The 20,121-nt window shown below is 41.0% G+C and overlaps 1 protein-coding gene across 9 annotated transcripts in view; it reads right to left on the bottom strand.

Annotated features, from left to right (window-relative positions):
* Positions 1–20,121, bottom strand: part of UNC5D (unc-5 netrin receptor D) — a 554,978-nt gene that overhangs the window by 196,166 nt on the left and 338,691 nt on the right. For all 9 annotated transcript variants that reach the window (XM_060653615.3, XM_060653618.3, XM_060653617.3 and 6 more), the window contains exon 4: positions 1,426–1,529. In XM_060653615.3, coding sequence (XP_060509598.1) covers positions 1,426–1,529 — 104 coding nt within the window. The remainder of the gene's footprint in view (positions 1–1,425; positions 1,530–20,121) is intronic.

The raw sequence follows: 20,121 nt of genomic DNA, 5'->3' as shown, positions 1-20,121 counted from the left end.
ATGGGGCTCAAACTCACAAACCTTGAGATCATGACCCGAGTTGACTGACTTAACTGACTGAGCCAGCCAGGCACCCCCCACATGGACATTTGTAAATCAGGATTTTGAGAGGTAGGTGGTGCTTATAGCAAACTGCTGACGCCCACGCTAGACTCCTGAGAGCAGTAGGGTGTCCTGAATGAGAGTGATGCGTTCCCCTGTGCACTGAACGCCCTGCGGCCTCTCACCCTGCTCTGGAAACTACAGCACACTCTGCAAGAAACGGAAAGGTAGCAAGAGAAGGACCAAAAACCTTCCTGTTTCACATTAAATAACAATCTAAAAATAAGCATTTTCCTTTCTAATCATTTCCTATCATGCATGGAATGTTCACTTTAATTTTCAAGTCCGTTTGCTTCATTTCTGTGAACCACTTGAGCTTTCAATAGTGCCCACCCAGCATGCTTTCTGTCTAAACATGCAAGTGTGTGTGTTTTTCCGCTCCCTTTTATTTTCTCGATTCCTTTGTCCTTCCAATTACAAAATCCCACAGCAATTTTAGCGAAAATGTGAGGTAAAGGCTTCTTCTTCTTTTTTGTTAAATCTCTACCTCTCAGTGAATAAACAAACCACAGCTCTAAAGACATTTTCCTAGCTTCCCACAGAAGATACACAACTGAACTATCTACTGCTCAACTCGGGCCTTCATTTATAAACTTATCATTCTATTAAGCTTTCCTTGTACTTCCCCCCTTCACCCTCAGTATCACCTTCATGACTGTATTACTCATCTATGAGAACATCTTTTAAGAGGGCCTGAAAGGTTTAGGAAGCCTTTGCCATGACCACAATGTGTCATCATTGACAATTAGATTCTAATAGTATAGGAGAAGTCCTAGAAAACATGCAAGGGCAAAAACCAAGAGTGACTCTGGACTCTAGACTCCCACCGTGAAGGAGACCTGCGGCTTCATCACTTTTTATATTCCCCATGCCCAGCACAGTGCCTACAGCATAATAAACGCTCAGTGGATGTTTGTTCCGTAAGTAAACAGAGACTGAGTACAAACATTAGTGAAACTTGTGGCACTAGGGTCATGTCCTTCCCTGGGCACTTTTTCACGTGACAGGTTGAGCCATGACCCAAGGTGCATGTCAGAGTGTCCCAGGCGACTGACTGAGGACACAGAGGATGCCACCTGTGAGATCCGAGGTCACTGAAATCAAGAACACAGACCAAAATCCTACTCAGGCTACCTCACAAGAGCTTTGTGTCAACAACAAAGTAGGCGAGAGACAACCTCCTCTTCCAACTTACTTCCTTCGCAGTATCTTCACCTTTAGCAACTGGGTCCAGAGAGCAAGAATGCCAGACAGACTCTTTCACTTCACTTATGACCACAGAGGACTCTGTTCTCCCTCCTGGGACCAGGGCTGGTGTCTTACCTCAGCAGCAGGGACTCCCTCGGGTGGCCGGCAATGCAGCACTATCATGCCTTCAATGGGCACCTCCCTTCCCTGTGGATCTTGTTCGAAGTTTTTCCTTAAATCTGCAAAACAAACAAACAAACAACAACAACAACAAAAGTGTGAGGTATAGGACAATTTGCTCTAGGGCCAATATTCTTCACATGTGGTCCAAATACAATAAAATAGTGAGCTTAATGTCGCAAACTGGGTCGACACAGAGAGTCACCGTTTTTAGGAGTTCCAGACATGAGAAAATCGTTTTCCCAAATATTTGAAATAAACCATAACAGAACTTCCTATGCTCCATGCTGCCGTGAAGGAGGAAAGGTTTACTGGGGCGCAGAGAGAAAACAAACAAAAAACAACTCATTTCCTGAGTCTTTGCCAACATAATCTGCTTAGCATCTGATGACACACTTGACCTAATAAGTTGCCATCCACAGCCATAATTGTGCAGTTGAGATGCACATGATTTTTTTTTATTAACTAAAGAATGCATTATTAATCTGTAACCTCTGCCTTTTCCTTAACCCTCTAGGGGGCTCTAGAAGATGGTAATAGAGTGAGATTACCTATTAGTCTTTATGTGTAACCAGGGAGAATGGGGCAACATTCAACCACCACGAAATCTATAACCCATCCAACCAAACATATAATTAAAAAATACAATGCCCTCCAGTCAAACAGCAATGCTGCCCTTCATGGAAGGCTCGAGGCACTTTGCAAACAAGCTGCACTATTAACCTTTTACACATGGAAGGGTGATGCCCGGGGAGGTTAATTGGTTTGCCAGTGGTCATGGAGAACATCGATGCCAGCGAGGGGGAAAAACTGCACAGAGCTTCCTGACATCCGGTCTCTGCCTGCTATAGCCAGCAAAAACTTTCTTAGGGAGAAGGACCCAGAGAGTTCAGAGAGAAAGCATGGCTTGAGTGGCTTTCCAGTTGAGCGCTTGCTTCAAGAACCAAAGTGTGAGCGGGTCTCCACTTGTTGCGAGGTGTCACAAAGCACTGATGATTTTACAGCACAGGCTTAACTCCTGCCATCACCTGAAATCCTGCACTAGTAAAACAAAGGCGGCTTTTACAAGTCTTTCTCGATGTGAACGGTTCCCCCTCCCTCCCAGACAATGTATTTTTCTTCAATTGAGTATCTCAAATTACAGGCTGTGGATTTATTGATTTAATTTTCTTTAGTGCTTACACTAACATGAAATATGTTCCCTGTAAAGAGCAAGAGCTCCAGAATCAGTTACATCTTTACAAATTGTATAAATACATTAAACTTGCTTTTAGCAAGTCAGAAACACTGGATGAATAACAAGCAGAACCATCCATGTATTCACTTTCTTCCCAATTCTAGTCTTAATGTTTTCCCTCCCAGAAGCAACTGACGCCTTTTGTCAGTAGTGCTATATATTCAGGGATCTTCATGAGTATATACGAGGCAACAGATCTTAAAAGGACTTGCATTGCAGGCAGGGGGCACATCCTTCTTCTCATTTCTCTCCTGCCCCCCAAATCATGAAGCCAGATTCCTTCTATTCCAGATCCATAAACTGCCATAGCACTTATGATTCAGAATTTCTTTTTTTTTATTATTTTTCTTTCTTTTTTTTTTTTAATTCACCCTCAGTTTGTTTACTGTATTTAAGAGTCTGATTCAGAATTTCTGACTGCAAGTGTGATAAGGGTCACCTGACTGCTGATAAAACCATGAGTGAAGAACTGTGAATAAACCCTAGAGTGAAAAATCTCCAGTTTCCTGCACGATTTGACCACAAAGTTTCCTTTGCTTTCCCCCAGGGGAGCTGTGAGTCAAAAATCCTTCCTCCTTCTGATTCATTCACTCATCAGGACTGGACTGAAACCAGTGTAGCACAGAGTGTGAGCATGACTTCAACAGGAGTTTTGTGAACACTCAGTTTGCTAAAGGAAAGGGTTGAGTTTTTGTGGCTATTTTTGTTTGGTTTGTTTGCCATTTTGTTTTTCTTGATTGCTTTGTTTTCCAAATGAAGCCTCCCTTGGTGCTGCTGAATAATGGTTGCTGCTTTGACAACACCACATAATCTGTATTCAACCAGACGAAGCACATAAAACAGAGAGTGGGACTTTCTGTTTTGTCTTCCAGCTCTATTTCCTTTCTTTGCTCAGGAGAAATGGAAATGGTAACCAAACGCATAGTTTATGGTTAGCTCCTCACTCCACTACTCTAATACACTGGCAGGTGAAAGGAAAGTTGGGAGGAAAACATCCAATATACTTCCCCATTCCCAACAGCTCCATAAAATAGGTAAACATGCAGCTAAAAAAGGAAGCCCTGCATTCCCACTGGGATGTAGGAAAGGGTAATGTCTATAAAGAAGAAACACCTAGTGGGTCTCATCCAGCCAGGATCAAACTACAGGAGGGACCTACCCAACCTCTTGCTTCTCCCCAAGTGACATTGGGACTCACTGGCAGGGTTCCAGCCAGAAGCATATTAATACTCCTCAGTAAGGAGAGACAAAGATGAAAGGCAAATCAGCGATGGAGTAGGGGGTCAGGGGAAAAGTATGATGTCATGTATCAGGATCCAGCTCATAACAAGCAGCCAGCCACACACCAGATAGCACACCAAGTAAGAAACACAAGCATCACCGAGTCCTGCCCCATACCTGAGGCTAATGGTAGAACTTTGGTATTTCTGACTCCTAAGGAGAGAAAACAGACCAAATTCCAGCTGGCTATGAAATATACTAAAAGTCATGGAAATAAACCCTTAGACACAGAGGTACATGCTTCCAGCTCTACCTCTGATTCCCACCACAGGTCATCTAACCTGATTAGTTTCTTAATTGGCAAAGTTACATACTTTGATCACCTATGTTAGTTCTGAGGCTTGAAAGATTTAGATAGGAACCCATGCAACTTCCAGTAGTAGAGAAAATATCCCCAGCCATATAAAAAGAACTCTACAAATAAAGGAGGCAAACCATAGAAATGAGATTCAATGGCTTCCTCTAAGACAAGAAACAAGAGACATTTTTATAGAACTTCTAATTTGAGCTTTTTAAAGTCAAAACGAAATAGCAACTGAGAATCTAGAGTAGGGAGTTATAAATAGGATAACATCTGAGATCAAGAAAACTGCCACTATGCAGGGGGAAGAAAAAAACAACATAAGTGCTGAATTAGAAATATACATACCATGGAGACCGTAAACAGCATCCTGAATATTGCAGAAAACTAAACTAGTGAGGATCCAGTCAGGATCCAGGCAGGAAAAGGAAAAAAGCAGAGGGGTTGGAGGAGACCAAAAGAAGAGGTTGGGGTTACAGAGCTGTGAAGCACTGGGCATGGGTGCTGGCACCTCAGGAACGTGGAAGAGGGATTTAAGAAATCAAGACCAAGACCTCTGAAGAAAGACTGTCCATCAGTCTGGTGCTGGAATCTCTGTGGGTCCTAACAAAGCTGGTTCTGTTAGTACTTGAAACAAAATAATAAGCTGGAAACAAGAAGCAACTGCCACTTCCAGGATGAAGAAACTCTACTAGGGTGATGCTGACAGGGACAGAAAATTAACAAGTAGACTTCCTCCCTCTTCTACTGTTTAGTCTCCTCCCCCGCCCCCTACCGGTGGAGCCTTACAGGGAGCCAGGATCTGGCAAAGAGGTACCTGCTCCAGCTTTACAAACTATATACCAGTGGCCTTAGAGGCAAGAGACAACAGCTATGTAACCAACAAAACCCAGTTTATGAGGCTTCCTCTAGTAGGGCTCTTAAAATTTCTTACTCCTCACTGTTCTCCTCATTTCTATAAAGGGGGGGCTTTATATCTGAGATGGTTGCCCTCATACTCTCAGGGCTACTGAACACCCGATATAGAGCATGTCCTTAACAAATATATGTTGAATGCATGTGCTAAGAGGAAAATTATAAAATGATAATAAATTTTCCAGCAAAAGAACAAAATAAATAACAAAAGATAATGTTGAGATAGAGAAATGTAGTATTAAATAGAATAGGAATTTTAGAAAGAAACAAGAAAGAAAATAAATGATAACCTATTTAAGAATGATAATAATTCTTCTCTGAGGTGAAAAAGGACTTGAGTTTGCAAAAGAGCTCACTGGATACAAGGCAAAATAGTATTAGAAAGAAAAAAAAAAGATCCTAAATATGTCATAGTTAAAAATTTTGAATTTTAACAAAATTAAGAAAATTAGAAACATAATTTTATAAGTATCTCAGGAGTAAACAAACTGATGTAACTAACAATTTCATGGACTAGAATAATTAATATTGTTAACATTTCTATACTATCCAAAGTCATCAATGGATTCAATGCAATCTCTATACAAATTCCAGTGGCATTATTTAATGAAATAGAAAACACAATCCTATAATTCACAGGGAACCACAAAAGACATTGAAGGCCCAAAGCAACCTTGAAATAATAAAAAAAAAAAGAACAAAGCTAGAGGCATCATACTTCCTGATTTCAAACTACACTACACAGCTACAGTAACCAAAACAATACATTATCAGCATAGAAACAGACACATGGATCAGTGGGGCAGAATGGAGACCCCAGAAATAAAACCTCACATATACAGATATCTAATATTTGACAGGTTTACAATTATTCTAAATGAGGAAAGGGTATCTCTTCAATAAATGGTGGTGGGAAAACTGGAAAACCACATGCAAAAGAATTACCTTGGACCCCTACCTTGTAACACAAAAATTAACTCAAGATGTATTAAAGACCTAATTGTATGACCTGAAACCATAAAACGACTAAAAGAAACTCTAGGGAAAAAGCTTCTTGACACTGGCCTTGACAACAACTTTTTGGACATGACAACAAAAAACACAAGTAACAAAAGCAAAAATAAACAATTAGGACTATGTCAAAAAGTTCTTGTGCAGCAGAAGAAATGATCAACAAAGTGAAAGGCAACTTATGGAATGGGAGGAAATATTTGCAAACCATATTTCTAATAAGGGGCTAATCTTCAAAATATCCAAAGAATTCATTCAACTCAACAGCAAAAGAACAAACAATCCATTAAAAAAAAAATGGGGAAAGGACCCAGATAAACGTTATTCCAAAGACAACACACAAATGTCCACCATGTACTTGAAAAGGTGCTCAACATCATTAATCATCAGATAAATGCAAATCCAACCCACAGGGAGATACCACCTTGCTCCTGTTAGAATCGCTATCGTCAAAAAGACAAGAGATAAGTGTGGATGACAATGTGGAGAAAAGGGAAGCATTGTGCACTGGTGGAGGGGCAGTGAATTGGAGGAGCCACTATGAAAAACAATATGAAGACTCCTCCCCCCACCCCAGATTAAATATAGAACAACCATAAGATGCAGCAAACCCATTTCAAAAGAAATAAAATCACCATCTCGAAAAGATGTCTGTATCCTATGCTCACTGCAACATTATTCAGAAAAACATGAAAACAACCTAAGTGTACATCAACGCATGAATGGATGGAGTGGGGTGTGTGTGTGTGTGCATGTGTGTTTACATAGACGTGTATGTGCACACACATACACACACACAAAATGGAGTGTTATTCAGCTTAAAAAACAAAAACAAAAAAACAGGGGCACCCAGGTAGCTCAGTCAGTTAAGCATCTGACTGTTGATTTTGGTTCAGCTCAAGTTCTCACCAACCATGAGATCAAGCCCTGCATTGGGCTCTGTGCTCACAGCATGGAGCCTGCTGGGGATTGTCTCTCTCTCTCCCTCTCTCTGCCCCTCCCCTGCTCATGCTCTCTTTCTCCCTCTCTCTCTCTCAAACAAACATTTAAAAAATAAAATAAAAATAAAGAACCAAATCCTGCCATTTGAGACAACACAGATAGGACTTTGAGGGCATTACGCTAAATGAAGTAAGTCAGACAAATACTGTATGATCTCACTTATATATAGAATACAAAAAAGCTGAACTCACAAACAAGGAGAAGACTAGTGGTTGCCAGGAGCTGGCAAGTGAGGGAAAGGATGGAGGTCAAAGGGTACAACTTCCAGTGAAAACATGAGTAAGTTCTGCGGACCTAACATACAGCATGGTGAATATAGTTGACAATATTGTGCTGTTTACCTAAAAGTTACTGAGAGAGTAAATTTAAAAAAAAAGAAAATATGTAGCTATGTGAGGTGATGGATGTGTTGACTAACCTTACTGTGATAATCATTCCACAACAAAAACGGATACCAAATCATGGCAAATTGTAAGTTACACAAGGTTATTGGTTAGGTATATCTCAATAAAGCTACATAAATATTTTTTTTAAAAAAGAAGTGATTGACAATGAAACAAAAATCAGGCTAGGATTAGAACTTTTTCCTATATTAGCATATACCAGGGTATAATTAATCATACCTATTTATTTTTTTTTAATGTTTATTATTTATTTTTGAGAGAGAGAGAGAGAGAAAGACAGAGCATGAGTCGGAGAGGGGCAGAGAAAGAGGGAGACACAGAATCTGAAGCAGGATCCAGGCTCTGAGCTGTCACCACAGAGCCGGATGTGGGGCTCAAACCCACAAACCATGAGATCATGACCTGAGCCAAAGTCGGATGCTTAACCAACTGAGCCACCCAGGCACCCCTATGTTTTTATTTTTGAGGAAAAGAAAAAAAACAAAAGAGCACAGGTACTATATTTTTCTTCCCAAACAAGTTATTATACATGAGCAAACTAACAACAATACAGTCTCAGACACGGCAGAGACAAGAGAGATTTTAATCAGCTGCACCCCCTTCCTGAAAAAACAATTACCTTTTTTAAAAATGAGGCTCAAAGTAATGAATTAGTAAGTATTTGGAAGTTGTGGTTTCAAAACATTTGGCAGTGGGCAATAAAACACACTTGAAAATGTTCAAATCTAACTTTTTTATGATATAGCAAGGAATATTCGTGTAATTATCCAAAAACTCTGGAAAAAGAAATGCATAACACCTCATAAGCATGCATGTTAAGTAATGATAAGGATTTAAACTCCTAGGTCATTTGTTCTAGAACTCGACTAGTAAGACTGCACACTTTTGAAGAAGGTGGGGCTGGAGACTGAGCATCCATTTGAATTCTGGGTCTGCCACCTACTAGAACCTTGACTTGGTAAGTATTTTTATCTCTCTTTGCCTCAGGTTCCTCATCTGCCAAATGCGGATAATAATTTTCATCACATATAGTTTTGTGGGCATTAAATGCTAATACGTGTAAAATCGTCTTAAGAGCACTGGGTACATAACACAGCTTAATAAAGGTCACAATTACTAAATCCTATTATAAGGCTGCAATGATTAAAAGGAGGAGGCTTTTTCATAAATCAGATATACATATTAATTATAAACTGGAAAATTTTTCAAAGACTCTCAAATGAAAAGTATAAATTAATATATGATAAAACCATAGCAGTCACAAGATACTTATTTGGATCTTAGGATAGGGAAAGCCCTTCTAAAGAAAATTAAAAGAAGAATCCTTAAGGAAATGATTGGTAGATAATGTTTGGTAGACATGTCAAACTAAAAACTTTCAATCTTGAAGGGGCACGTGCACCCCAAAGTTTATAGCAGCCCTAACAACATAGCCAAATAATGGAAAGAACCCAAATGTCCATCGACTGACGAATGGACAAAGAAGGTGTGGTATGTATACATACATATGCACACACACACAGACACACACAATTGAATATTACTCAGCCATCGAAAAGAATGAAATCTTTCCACCTGCAAAGATGTGGATGGATAGACGGTATCATGCTACGTGAAGTAACAGAGACACACAAATATCACACGATTTCACTCATATGGAATTTAAGAAACAAAACAGATGAACATAGGAGAAGGAAAGGAAAATCAAATAAGATAAAAACAGAGAGGGAGGCAAACCATAAGAGACTATTAACCACAGAGAACAAACTGAGGGTTGCTGGAGGGGAGGGGGGCAGGGAATGGGGCTAAATGAGTGATGGGCATTAAGGAGGGCACTTGTTGTGATGAACACGGGGTGTTATATGGAAATGATGAATCACCGAATTCTACTCCTAAAACCAATACTACACTATATGCTAACAAACTTGAATTTAAATAAAATCCTGGAAGGAAAAAAAAATGGCCTCAATCTCAAACATTACAAGCAACATTATGGGCAGAGGCTGGACAGCCTTATTACACAAACGGCATTATTACAACAAACAAAAAAGATAAATACCCTAAAACAAAATGGCAAAGGGGCATTTAGGCAACATTCATAAGAGAGAAACAACTAATAGAGACAATCATAAGGCCAATATCCCTAATCATGAAAGAAATGCCCATTTAAAAAGCATCAATATGTCTCTTTAACTTTTCCAAAGAGGCTTGGTTTTATTAGTTTCTTTAAGTACTAATTCCCAGTGTTGGAAAGAGGATGGAAAACTAGATAGTCTTAAACACTGCTAGATAGTGTGAAAACGGGTCAACATGAAGGGCAAGCTAGGGGATGTGTCAAAATTACTTTAACAGTTCATTTACATGTTCACTTTCTAATGAATAAATGCACAACATGTGGGATACTATTTGACAATAATCCCATACCGTGGGATATTATTTGACAATACAAAGAAATAAAATACTGGAGTACTTTCTGCAACACAGATGAATTTTGAAAGGAATATGCTCGGTAAAAGAGGCCAGACACAAAAGACTACATATCGTATGATCCCACGTATATGAAATGTCCTGAAGAGGCAAATCCATACAGCCAGAAAGATTCGTGATGGCCAAGCACTGCAGGTGTCAGGGCAAGGGGCGAGGGGAATGTTACGGCTAATGGGAACGGTTTTACTTTTCGGCATGATGGAAGTGTCCTAAAATAGACTCTGAACATGGTTGCACAACTCTGAGAATGTACCAAAAACTATCAAATTGTAGGGGCGCCTGTGTGACTCGGTTGAGCATCTGAATATTGACTTCGGCTCAAGTCACGATCCCACGGTGGTGGAATCAAGCCCTGCGTTGGACTCCACGCTGAGCATGGAACCTGCTTAAGATTCTCTCTCTTGCTCACTCTGCCCCTCTCCCCCTGCTTATGCTCCCTATCTCTAAAAATAAATAAGTAAGTAAGTAAGTAAGTAAATAAATAAATAAATAAATACAATTTTAAAAGACCTATTAAATTGTATACTTTAAGTAGATGCATTGGCTGCAGGGTATTATGGATTATATCTCAATAAAGTTATTATTTAAAAGGATTCATTTGTATAATTCAAGCAACCTATTTCTAAAATTTTCTAGGAAAACGATTACACAGCTACCTAGAAAAATGTGGAAGGGTGACATTGCTCAATTCTCCACTTATAATGCTGAACAGTTGCTAACAATCTAAATGTCCAATAATATAAGAATGGCTAATATCTTTTGGTGCGTTCCTACAATGGAATACTACACAGACGTTATAAAGCTCAAAGAATATTTACATTGCAAGTAAATGTTTGAATAAATTGCTACATAAGATAAAAGAGCATGGAGTGAATGGTGTCTATCGTTTATATATATTTTCTAATATGTGAGAACTGGCCTCCTCAAAATGTAATACATTTCTTATAGAATGCATCTACTTCCAAATAAAAGTAGGTACATCTGCATTAAAAACCTGCTTTGGTCGGCAGGCCTTCTCCTACTTTGCCTTCAGGTTTTCAGTATATGTGCAACAGCTTCCTTCATTCACTCATGCTGTTGACCATGGGCAGTGGAGTGCATTAGTCAGCCTCACACAGACCGTCCCAATACTCCCACAGCATACATGCTAACAAGAAGAACAGACATTAAACAAGAGATTAAGATTAATGGGGGCGCCTGGATGGCTAAGTCAGTTGAGCATCCAACTCTTGATTTTGGCTCAGGTCATGACCTCACCATTCCTGAGTTTGAGCTCCACGCCAGGCTCTGTGCCAGCAGCGTGGAGCCTCCTTCGAATCTTTCTCTCTCCCTCTCTCTCTGCCCCTCCCGTGCTTATGTGCTCTCTCTCCAAATGAATAAACAAACATTAAAAATGTGTATTCATGAGTGACGAGATAGAGAAGTAGTAAGTTCAGTAAAAATCTATCACAGTGGGACCCAACTTAATCGAGTGATTCCAGGAAAGTTCCTCAGAAAAGTTATAGGTCTAAACAGAGGTAGAGCCTCACACAGCCTACATAATACACACTGTACCACTTTTACTATTTCAATCGGGCTTTGCTGGCTTAGAACATTCTTCTTGCATACATATGCTCTTGTTTCTTTCTTGCAAATCTCTTGCAAAATGCCTGCCTAGCTACCTCTCTTTCCAGAAGTTATCACATCACATAAGGACACTCTTTTATTAGACTTGGTCTTCTATTCATATATATTGAGAGGGTGGAATATAAATAGATTTCCACCTTCTGATCTCACTTACAATCATGCTCACATGGGTCTCTGGGAAGAAGAGAAATAATAATTTTCACATTACTTTGTATAAGGGAACTGAACCAAACTGCATACATACACATCAAGACTGAAGGTTTTAAAATTCTAAAATAGCAACTGGTGTGGGATTACTATATATGCTATAGGAAAAGCCCTACAGAGGAGAAACTCAACATTTCAAAGACTTGCTACAGGGTGAATATGGGTATACTAATTCTCTACTTCATTTGTTTCTGCATTTTCTAAACTTTCCATAATGAGCATGGATTATTTTTATAGCCAGAAAAAATAATGTCCAAAAAAAGCCACTCTTTCCTAGGAGTTGTCAAGATTCTCTAAACTAGATCAGAAACCAGGGAAGAAGTCCATTTTGTTTCCATTTATTGTAGCAAGTTTCACTCCTCTCAGGTCTGTTAAAGAAGGAAGTGGGGCACCTGGGTGGCTTAGTCGGTTAAGCAACCGACTCTTGGTTTCAGCTCAGGTCATGATCTCATGGCTTCGTGGGTTCGAGCCCCGCATCAGACTCTGCTCTGGCAGTGCAGAATCAGCTCAGGATTCTCCCTCTCCCTCTCTCTCTGTGCCCCTCCCCCACTTGCACTCTGTCTTTCTCAAAATAAGCCTCAAAATAAGCTTTTTTTTTTTTAAGGAGACCAAAAGGACTGTTATTTTTCAATCTTTTGTGAATTCTAAAATATTAATTTTACTCATAGGAATCTGTGCACAAGGACAACATTTTTCATTTGTTTTGTTCACCGCCTTGCCTCTAGTGTCTGGACTACACAGGAGCCATCAATAAATATTTGTTGAATGAGTGAACGCATTTCCATTTCAACTCATGTGAATGACTATTATAAACTTAATATACAACTAGGTCTCCAGGAGTCAAGATAACTAGAAAAAGCAAAACCACGAAGAGATGAAGGTACTATAATGATGCTAAAGTAACACTGACTCATGCTGCCCGTGTGTGCGCCCATGTGTGCACGCGTTAAGGTGCTAACAAACATCAGCACTGACCGGTGTGGAACATTACCCTCTCTACTTCTGCTCCTCCTTCACCCCACTGCCCTGTTCGTGTCTACAGCAGAATGCCAACAAGGCCCAAAGCGACTGGAAACAAAGAAGGGAAGAGGAGGGCAAGGTGATGACGCCAGGTGCTTGGCTAACCTGTAAATCATCTCATCGGCAACAAGATCACCCCGAGTCAGCGGTGCCTGCCAATAAGTAGTCCATCGGGGTGAGGCCATGGGAAGCGGCAGCCTCCCCTTCCTCACCCTATGCCCTACTTGGCCTTTTTCTCATTTTCCTTTCATGCTACTATGTTAGAAAAGTCATTGTAGCACAAGAAAATCAATAAAAATTCAATTCCGAATAATAGTTCTTTGCGGCTCAGCAACACCAGGGAGTTATCGGCTCATTCAATGTTCTGGCAGTTAATGCAATGAAATAAAAATAATTTACTCATTCCAACCAAATCAGGCAGTGAAAAATCATAGTCATTTTTTTAATAGTCATAATCCTAGTCATTTGTTAAGATTTCAGGAGGACAGTACGATGTCCCATTAGTGTCCAGCAACACCAATATGCAAATCAGCTCTCAATCTTTCCCACCCATACTTTTCTGAAGGAACAGCAAATCCTGTTTGTCACACATAAAAGGAATTTGTAACTTAGCCAAATACAGATCATTTGTTGGAATAAAAAAGCTGGTCCAAGTGCAGAACAGATGGATGCCAGCAAAATGAAAGTCAAGGCCCGGTGCCCCCATTTGGTTCTGCCTCAGTCCTCCAGCCCTAGATGCTTATGGCCTGAGAAGTCAGCTACCAACTCTAGTTCCCAGAGGAAGTATATAAAAGGCTTCCTGTCAGGCCAATTCCTTCCTCTGTATGGGCTTTCCTTGCCAGCCTGTCTTAAGCCCTCTGCCTTACTGAGATCAATGAACTCTGCACATTTCTTGACCACTGATCCATACTGATGCCAGGCTGTTCCTATCTTTCACTTCTTGTCTTTGCTGTGGATCTTTTAGTTCTGATTTCGCCGTGTCTCCTTGCGGGACAACTGGCACCAAAGCCCAATTCCACATGTGCGTTTCTCTTTCCTAAAATTGTTGAATACTGTAGGCTTACCTCCTGCCAAGTGAAAGCTTGCAGCAATAGCAAAGGGGTGACCCCTCTGGCCATAGTTGAGTCCCATGGGCCTCTCTGCATTGTCCCTGATCCCATCCCGGTGCCAAGCAATGAGCAGGCTCTCTTGATTGGGACAGTAAGGCATTTGACTGATGCCAGGGATCCTGTCATGCAGAGACTCCTCAAGGCTGTTTTTCAGGGCCACGGAAGAACTCTGGGGCTTTGCTAGATTCCCTGTGCTCTGCAATCCCTCTGATGTCCAATTGCTTTTATCCATAAATCACTTTATAAGTAGTATTGTGTGTCACGACCCCTTGCACAACAAGTGGCACAGTCTGTCAGGCAAACAGTGGTGTTGTGAAGGCAGCGTTCGGCAACAGAGACACATTATGGTGGAGCGAAGCAGCTGTGATTTTACAAAATGCTTTGAGCACTAATTTAACTTGCTCTCTATTGAGCTATTCCCAATGCAACACATTCCATTGCATTTGGCCTCTTTTGTTTACAAGGAAGCAAAATTCATTCAGATTCCATCAAAAATTGAGTATTTACTGAAAATTAGAAGGACAAGAACGTTAATTTTGAGTCCAGGGCTGACTGGAAACCAAGAAAGACCACAGACTAGGCTTGAGAGAAAGAGTAAACATCACAGACAAGTAGGTCTTAAAGAGACCCTAACAAGGCCCAGCGAGAGGACGTGGAGATCCAGTGTTATTCTACTAAATGGGTGACTGCATAGTCCTCCTAGCACACAGACAGCCTGTCACTTCTGCCCCTCCTAATCAATTGCCTCCTGTCTATTGTCTTAATGGCCCCTACTTATCTGTTGCTTGCACTCACTCATGCCTTCTCATGTCTCAGGGCCACCACAACATGCTTCTTTGCCCTCTTCTGTTGCCTCTGCCAACAACTGATTCTTCTTCAGGATCAAGTCATACACAGAAAAGCAAGAATCTAGAAGTACATAATCACTTTAATCCTTCTTGAGAGGGTCTCTCAGACTGGATTTACTCCTACGCAGCAAACTCAGGTGTACATTCTTGGTCCCATGGACGTGACAGGTACACAGCATGGCCACCCAGGCTGACCAACACTGCTTCCCACAGCAAAGGACTATGGGTAGGACTCCATACAAGGGACCATGCCTATAGAAGGCTTTCTGAGGTTGGCTTTGACTCCAAGTTCCGGTAAAGGCACCTTCTGTGTATCAATTATATTGATTTGGCTGTATCAGTATGTAAAGGATAGCTGAAGTTTGACCTAAATAGCAGATCTTAACAATCTTCAATAGGGAAAAGTTATTAGGTGAAAATATAGACACTCGGTGCTCCCTTGTTTTTAAAATACTAAATTAAAATAAAGCTAATAAATCACACATTATATCTTTATATCATGTTCCACTGAATGCTCTAGGGACAACATACCTATAAAGCTCCATATCTTATGGGTTTGAGAGTATGACTGGTCTACTTGCTCTGCGAATGGGGACACTGAGTCTTAGATGAACACAGAGAGAGACACTGAATCAAAGTCCTTTTGATGGAGGAAAAAAAAATAGTGCAGTCCCAGGAATCATTGAGAAGACTAGGATGCCCAGCTCTGAAGAAGTGTAACGAAAGGTCCCACTGCTCATCTTTCTACTGTCCGGATTCCCTGTCCACGATGTTGCTTAGCCACACACCCCCACGCCACTCCGCCCCACAAAGCCGCACCAGTGTTCACTTATAGTTAATGCAAAACGAACTCCATGGCTGATCAGACAGAGTTTTAAGAACAACAAAGACATGAAGAATCATTCCTGACTTTCTCAGTGCCCTGCAGCCCTCCACAGATTAGAAGGATGTGAATGAGCAATGAGGTTAAAAAGAAATGACCCAAAAGTAACCTTAAGCTTTCAATACTCACCATCTCATTACAATTCAGTACTAGTACTGCTGAGATGGGGGTGGGGAATAAAAGGAGGGGGAAGAGAGTCAAAAAGAAAAAGCCAACCTAACAGTGAGAAGAATACATTTTTTTAACCTGCAATGTTAGCTTTTTCGATTCTTCTCCCACTCCAGGTCTCCCCGAGGCTGGGAAGGTCGATCAGGACAGGATGTGGCCAGTGTCTGGAGCACATAAACACTGGAATATACCACAAACATCTAGCATCCCTGTCTTCTGCTTGGCCCCATATAGCAACTGAGTGGAAGAAAGGAACACTGTATTTTGCTTTCCCTTAAATCAATCTTGCCAGAACAGGAAGGATCTAAGACGCCACGTCAGCACAAATTGTTCACTTTTTTGGTAGCAAAATCCATGTTTTAGACTAAGTTTTATAAAGAGACCTAACAAAAAATGTGGAGGGACTAAAGTTGACATGAAAGAGCTGGCCCCCTGGAGGTCTGGGGGAGTTTTCCAGGGAAAGCGAATGGCAAAAGGCTATGAAATAGGGACAATCATGGATATTTGAAGAAGAAACATAGTCCCAGTGTTTGAGAGAGTGAAAGAAAGCATTGTGGTATAAGGGTAAGTAAGAGGAGCCGGTTAATTCCCATGGAGCCAGAGGGAGAAGTATGGCCAAGGGAACGACATGATCTGGGTTGTACTTTTTTTTTTTTTTTTAAGTTTATTTAATTATTTTGAGAGAGACAGAGACAGTGCAAGCAGGGGAGGGACAGAGAGACAGAAAGAGCAAATCCTAAGCAGGCTCAGTACTGCCAGTACAGAGCCTGACTTGGGGCTTGAACTCACGAGCAGTGAGATCACGACCTGAGCTGAAACCAAGAGTCAGGCGCTTTAAACCACTGAGCCATCCAGGCACCCTTGTATTTTTTTTTTTTTTTTAAATAACCATTCTGGCTTCAGTGTGGAGAATGGGTTTTAAGATGTTAAGACTAGAAGGAGGGAGGCGATTATCACGGTAAAGAAATAACAATTGTTAGTACCAATGGAGAGGAGTGGATAGATTCAGGGTATGTTCTGGAGATAAAGCTGCTACTGGATGGGATGTGGCTGAAAGAAACAGAGGAGACAAAGATGACTCCCAGGCCTCATCAGGAGCACCTGAAGGACCAATTCTGAACCAGGAACAACCAGAGAATAAACACAGATTTGCAGCAGTGTTGATGGAATAAAAACCAAGAGAATTTTCTTTGGCATATGTTTAAAATGCCTACTAGATAGATCCAGTGATCTATCAGGAGTGAATAGAGAAGTCAGGAGATGAGGTGCAAGGTCAGGGCTGAGAGTCATCAGCAGTCAACAGACAGGACCTGAAGCCATGGAATGTAAGATTTCACCTGGGGAGAGTCTGTGGCTTAAGGAGAGATTTCAAGAGGGAGAGCTAAAACACTACAATATTTAGAGGTGGGAAGAGAAGGAGAAACCTGAAGGAGAAACTGAGTTGTGGACAGGGAGAAGGAGAAGACAGCAAAAGTTACAAGAAATAAGCGTGGGCCCCCCTCCCAGAGATTCTGATTCCATGCGTCTTGAGTGAGGTCCAGTCATCTTAATCCTAAAGTGCTTCTCCTGTGAATCTCACACACAGCAGGTTTGGGGGACTCTATGCAAGAGCGCAAAGCCAGTCAGTTGAGTCCAGAACACAAACCCAGCTCTTCTGGCATCTCCTTCTTCATGTGTTCTGCTGCTCCCATTCCCATGAGCTTTTAGAATATGAACTCTTCTAATATTCATGCTTGTATTAAATTGCAGTCTATTCTTCAAATGGTTAACTCTAGCTCTTTCTCTAGCTTTTCTCTTCGGTCAAATTTTTGGAATGGGATGTTCATACTGCCTCTGCTTTCTCAGCTCCTATGGAGTCTTAGATCCACTATGATCTTCTAACCCCTCCTCTCATTACACTGCTTTGCCCAGATCCATGGAAACCTTTATGTTCTCAAATGTCACTGACCCCGCTCACTTGATCTTTGGATGGCATGGACACTGAGGACCATTTATTCCTTCATACAAGTCTGCACCCCCTCTTGCACATTCCAGGGCCTCTTCAACTTTTCTTTCCCATCTTCAGTCTTCTTCATGGCTCTTCCTCTGTTCATCCCTTAACCATTTACATAATTTCACTCCTGGACTGCTGCTCGGATCTTGTTCCCCTTAACTCTGTCTCTAGTGAATGGGATGGCAGGGGATTTAGAAAATAAGGCCACATCATTGTCCTTCTTATGACACTTTGATGGCACCAGACCACATCCTGGATGAATGTAAACCCAGCAGAGAATTCAAACACCCTCCATAATGTGATCTCTCTACTTCTAGCTGGTAGCTGCATCTCCTTGTTTCCCATGTGGTAGTTCCTACTGTTCCACCTTCTGTGCCTTTACCCAAGCTCTGTCTTTAGCCTGAAGATCTGTTTTTTTTTTTTTTTTTTTTTAATTATTAATGCTCCTTCTTCCTTGGGAATTAGCTCAGATATTAACAGAAGAAGTATATCATAGATCTTGACAAGCAGCAAATTGTCCCTCCTATGGACTCCTAAAACATGTGGAGTTTACCACGGGCCACGAACCACTGAAAATACTTGTTTTTAAGTATGGCCCATCGCTAGACTGTAAACTCTTCAAGGGAAGGGATGGAATTTTATTTATGGTTGTGCTATCTAGAACATGGTAGATACTTAATTACGCATAGATAGCTAACACTGCCTCATCTAAGTTAGCATTCCTTTGCTACTTATCAAATTCTGGAATGTTCTTATTCTGGTAGACAGATGCAAAACTAATTTAAGAATACTGTCACTAGGTTCAGAGTCCTCAAAGATTTAACAAAGTTTTATTTCTGTTTTGCTTCTCCGTCAGAAGGTTTCTTTAGTAGAGAAAATAAGGGATGAAATAAAACCTATATCCTCTTCCCTGATAAACTTTTACTGAAGTGTTTATAGACACGGTCATTTTCTTGGAAGTTTAAGGTTTATTAATTACCACAAGAGCAGCAGACTGAATCAAGCCTTTATTTCCCAAAAAAGTGGAGGCTGTGTTTTTTTTTTTTTTTTTTTTTTTTTTTTTGCAAATTCTTCTTGGTCAAATAATGGTTGGCAATAAGCAGCATGAAGGAATATTATTTGGGGAGGGTTCCCCCTGCCCCATCATCCACAGTGGGGTATGTTGTAAAGCAAAGTGCTGCTAACTGGGAATACCCATTTTTAAGGTGGGTGTTTTTTTTTTTTGGTTTTTTTTGTTTTTTTTTTAATTTTTTCCCAACGTTTTTTTATTTATTTTTGGGACAGAGAGAGACAGAGCATGAACGGGGGAGGGGCAGAGAGAGAGGGAGACACAGAATCGGAAACAGGCTCCAGACTCCGAGCCATCAGCCCAGAGCCTGACGCGGGGCTCGAACTCACGGACCGCGAGATCGTGACCTGGCTGAAGTCGGACGCTTAACCGACTGCGCCACCCAGGCGCCCCAAGGTGGGTGTTTTCAATTGTGGACACGTGAAGCAAAAGTAGCACGATTTATATCAATTCCATACAAATCATTCTACTCTGTTCATAGAATCACAATCTCTTATTGTACAGTATTTCTCACACTTTCTACTGAAGTGCCCCCTGCTGGCAGAAGAGAACAAATTCCTATCTCCACTGCATTTATGGGTGGAGCCTAAGAAGACCTGACATGAACAAATTTGTTTTGTTTTGTTTTGTTTTTGAAAGAGAAGAGGTGGGGAGGGGCAGAGAGAGAGAGAGGGAGAATCCCAGCCAAGCAGGCTCCTCTCTGTCAGTGCAGAGCCCGATGAGGAGCTCATACCCACAAACCCATGAGATCATGATCTGAGCCGAAATCAAGAGTCAGATATTTAACCAACTAAGCCACTCAGGCGTCCCACACAAAGTGGCTTTGAAGAATGAAGTTGCATTTTCACAATTTAAGGACATATTGCCTTCTACCCCTTGTATCCATGTTTATACTTGACTGACCTAAAAGGGGAATGATAACTGATGCTACAAAAAGATGTAGCATGTCTATCTTGAAGTTTCTTGTATCCCCAGAACATCCCTGCGGTTTTACACACAGGGCTGGCATTTTGAGAGACATGTGAAGTTAAAAATGACCTATTATGTAAAACGTTCCTCAATTTAGGTTTGTCCAACGTTTCCCTCCGGT

Source organism: Panthera onca, chromosome B1 (genome assembly GCF_046562875.1).
Source record: "Panthera onca isolate mPanOnc1 chromosome B1, mPanOnc1 haplotype 2, whole genome shotgun sequence".
In the NCBI taxonomy this organism is placed as follows: Eukaryota; Metazoa; Chordata; class Mammalia; order Carnivora; family Felidae; genus Panthera; species Panthera onca.
Note: the sequence above shows the minus strand (reverse complement) of the source record. Positions and strands in the feature narration are given on the sequence as shown.